Source organism: Cupressus sempervirens, chromosome 11 (genome assembly GCF_028749045.1).
Source record: "Cupressus sempervirens isolate cs-2001-9-10 chromosome 11, ASM2874904v1, whole genome shotgun sequence".
Lineage (NCBI taxonomy): Eukaryota > Viridiplantae > Streptophyta > Pinopsida > Cupressales > Cupressaceae > Cupressus > Cupressus sempervirens.
The window spans coordinates 606,674,376-606,677,707 of NC_143128.1; the positions used below are offsets into that span (position 1 = coordinate 606,674,376).

At 32.9% G+C, this 3,332-nt stretch overlaps 1 protein-coding gene across 1 annotated transcript; it reads right to left on the reverse strand.

Moving 5' to 3' along the window:
- Positions 1-727: 727 nt before the first annotated feature.
- Positions 728-1,563, reverse strand: LOC149531145 (uncharacterized). The gene is made up of 2 exons (XM_089810606.1): positions 1,230-1,563; positions 728-1,135 (listed from the first exon to the last, which is right to left on the reverse strand). The coding sequence occupies exons 1-2, from the start codon at positions 1,486-1,488 to the stop codon at positions 933-935; spliced, it is 462 nt and encodes a 153-aa protein (XP_089666732.1). The 5' UTR covers positions 1,489-1,563; the 3' UTR covers positions 728-932.
- Between the last annotated feature and the right edge of the window lie 1,769 nt (positions 1,564-3,332).

The window sequence follows — 3,332 nt, forward strand, 5'->3', positions numbered from 1 at the left end:
TGATAGCTTACGATATAGGAATTGTAGATGGACAATTATATAATGGTACATTTATATCATGTATTATGACTAGCCTCTATTTCTACATGTATTATTGGTGTATTTAATACTCGATGAGTATGGTTGCATCTCTTGATCTAACTAATGTTTATGAGTATGCTCATGTATTATATCGTATACTCAACACCTTTTTACTTTGTTTAAAAAAATCATTGTTCATGTATATTGCTTACCATTGTCAACAAGATGGTTGAATCATTATACTTATCATCATCATTATGAATGGATGGGAAATTTAGGTTTGCTTATACTTTTTATGAAGTTGACTTTCACTTTTATGTGTGACATTTTCAGGTTTTTGGCTGCTTTTTTATGTGGCATTCATGTAGTGAATACACTCCTTACAACATGAAATATTATAGCAATCATCTTTTGGTTTGTACAATATATAAAAACGACATTCCACAAGATTTCTGTTGAAGAATACATAACTATTTTATATAATGAAGGTGGACATTTAGTATCTAGATTTATCACAATTTTTTATATTATGTATTTTACAATAATACTGATCGACATCATAAACATTATGTGTGTCTTCATCTCACACACATCTACAGCAAGAGTAGAATATATAAGAAAAAGAAATATCTATACGTTCATAAACAAATAAGAAATTGGAAAGGAAAGATTAATATTCATTATTAAAACTAGAATGGGCAATAAGTTGATAGATAAAGTAGATGCCATCTTAAATTTTATTTATTTAGATATAGGTCATAGATATAGTAAGGAAGGAATATGACAGGACATGATATTTAAGAGTTGGTATACATGGGATATAAGAGGTTGAAGGACTGTAGAAGCAAGGGCACTCAAGCACATTGAAGCAAGCATAGAGAGGGAAAAGATGGCAAGTTGTCTATCTTTTCTTAGCAGTCGCAGCCCAAGTTCTCCTTGATCTTGAGGATCAACTTATCTAGCTCGGCCAGGCGTGCTGCATCGTTGGCGAAAAGGTAGAGAACGAAGTGCACGACTTCGGTGATCTTATCATCAACAGTCAATAAAAGAGCAGCTTCTCTGCCTTGAAAACTCAACTCCACTCCTTCGTACATGACTGGATTGAACGAGCCATCTGCACATATATTTGTAAGTTAACCTCTCAGCTTTGAGTATATTAATGGAGATGAAACAGAGAGAAGAGAAAATATAATATGAAAGTTGTTTACCTGAGGGCCTTGATGCGGTTGTTTTGAGAAGCAGCATCTCGGTCATGTAGGCGATGCTCTTGTAGCCTTGTTCAATTTCATAGTTATACCCAGACCCCTTCACCCACCCATCCAAGAGGCGGAGAATACTCCACGTCTCGAGGACTCCTTGGCTTTTGATCTCTTCAAGATTGCTCTTCACTTCCTCCACACTCGCCAAACGCCACTCTCCTGATACCAACAGGTTTGCATCCCTAGTCGACGCCTTCTGGAATTCCATGCCTTTCAACACACTTTTCACCAATCAATTAACTCACTGATATTATCAGGTTTGCCTTACCTCTTGTATTTGGTGGAAGGGAATTTATAGACGTGATCATCCTGCCTTTCACAGCATTTTTGCCGTAAGGGGATTTCACGTGGCCTAATTATCTGAATTACGTACGCTTGTTTTCATTCAAATGTGACAGTGCCAACTGCATCCACGCGAACAGAGTTAAATACTAAAGATGAAACTACACATTTCATACATTTCACATGTATGTGTATGAAAAAGATGAAGGTGCACACTGCGTCTAAGATGAGACGGAACATGATGAAGGTACACACTGTGCATCTAAGATGAGACAGAACAATATTGCCAAAAAAGTGCATTAATATAACGTGGTTCTCATTTATCATATCATTTTCAAAACATATATCTTGTAATCATCCTGCCTTATCCTTTCCCGTGTGTACATTGAAAGTATTACACAAATATTGCTCTTCTGTAGTTTCGCATTCACCCTAATTACTGGAAGGGAATTTCACTTGCCCTAGTCAGGTACATTTGTTTCCATTCAAATGTGACGTGCATCTTATCTTATCGCTGTTTTCATTCATTCAAACGTGATGTGCATGTTTTCTGGCCTCGTCATAAACATCTAATTCTCAACAAAATGTCGTGCTCCATCTTAGCATAGTACACACTTCATCCAACCCCACTTTTACAAAACTCAAATCTTACAATAGTCGATCCACCATGTCTGAAAGAATATATTAGAGGATAGTATTCCCGAAGAAAACACATACATCAATATATTATATTGGTTCTAATTTATAACACCATTGTCAAAACTTGTATCAAAATCTGTAAATTTTGAGAATTTTAAGACATGTCAACATTAATAATAAGAAGAAATATATGGTACATATTATTTATTTATTTTGATTTTAACCTTTTATTTTTAATTTTTGTCCCAATGAACTATGTTCAGTTTTTACTTTTCACCACCATCTTTCGATATACATTCATTTTTGCATCTACAAACCCCAATCTTAAAATAGTTGTTGTGTGCATCTCACACAGATGTAAATCAAAAACATGAAGGTACTCACTATGTCCAAGTGGAGATGGAGAAATATTGCAAAATTAAACACATGGTGGTTGCTTATCGACATTGTCTACAAAGAAAATTAAAATAACTAATGTATATTTGACATGGTCCCCACATACAATATCACTCCGAAAACATGAATTAATATAATGTACTCCTCACAATTTTGCTATCATTTTCAGAACATATGTTAAAATTTATATAACAAAGCAATGATGTAAATTTTGAATATCTCTAAGAGTGGGTTCTATAAATTGTAAATTAAATGATAGACATTTGAATATGTACATTTGTTTCCCTTCAAATTTGACATGCATCTTATCTTATTTTTGTGTAACACGCCAAAACACTATTTGGCCATATGATATAGCAAAAATTGTATCACAAAATGGAGAAGAAATATTTGGTACCTAGCCACAAAAGATTTGAAATAAAAAAATGTATGTCACATTTATTTTCCTTCAAATACAACTCATCAAAAATCACTCTCAATTTGAATTTTACTAAAGATAAAGAATGGTACCTAATTGAGAAAACTCATAGAAAATATAAAAGATTCCAAAAAATCTATAATATATATTCTGAAAATATTAAAAATATTTTTTTTATCACAGGATGTTATTAAACCTAAATGCAAACATTATAAATATTTATGATTACTATGATACAAATTTTCACCTAATTTTGTTGTCATCTCAATCACACAAAGATAAAAGGTATACATTTATTGGTATTATATGTTCTTTGT

Coding starts and splice junctions, on each gene's coding strand:
- LOC149531145 (XM_089810606.1), bottom strand. CDS start 1,488: ATGGAATTCCAGAAGGCGTCGACTAGGGATGCAAACCTGTTGGTATCA. Junction 1,136..1,229: donor AACCGCATCAAGGCCCTCAG/GTAAACAACTTT, acceptor ATATATGTGCAG/ATGGCTCGTTCAATCCAGTC.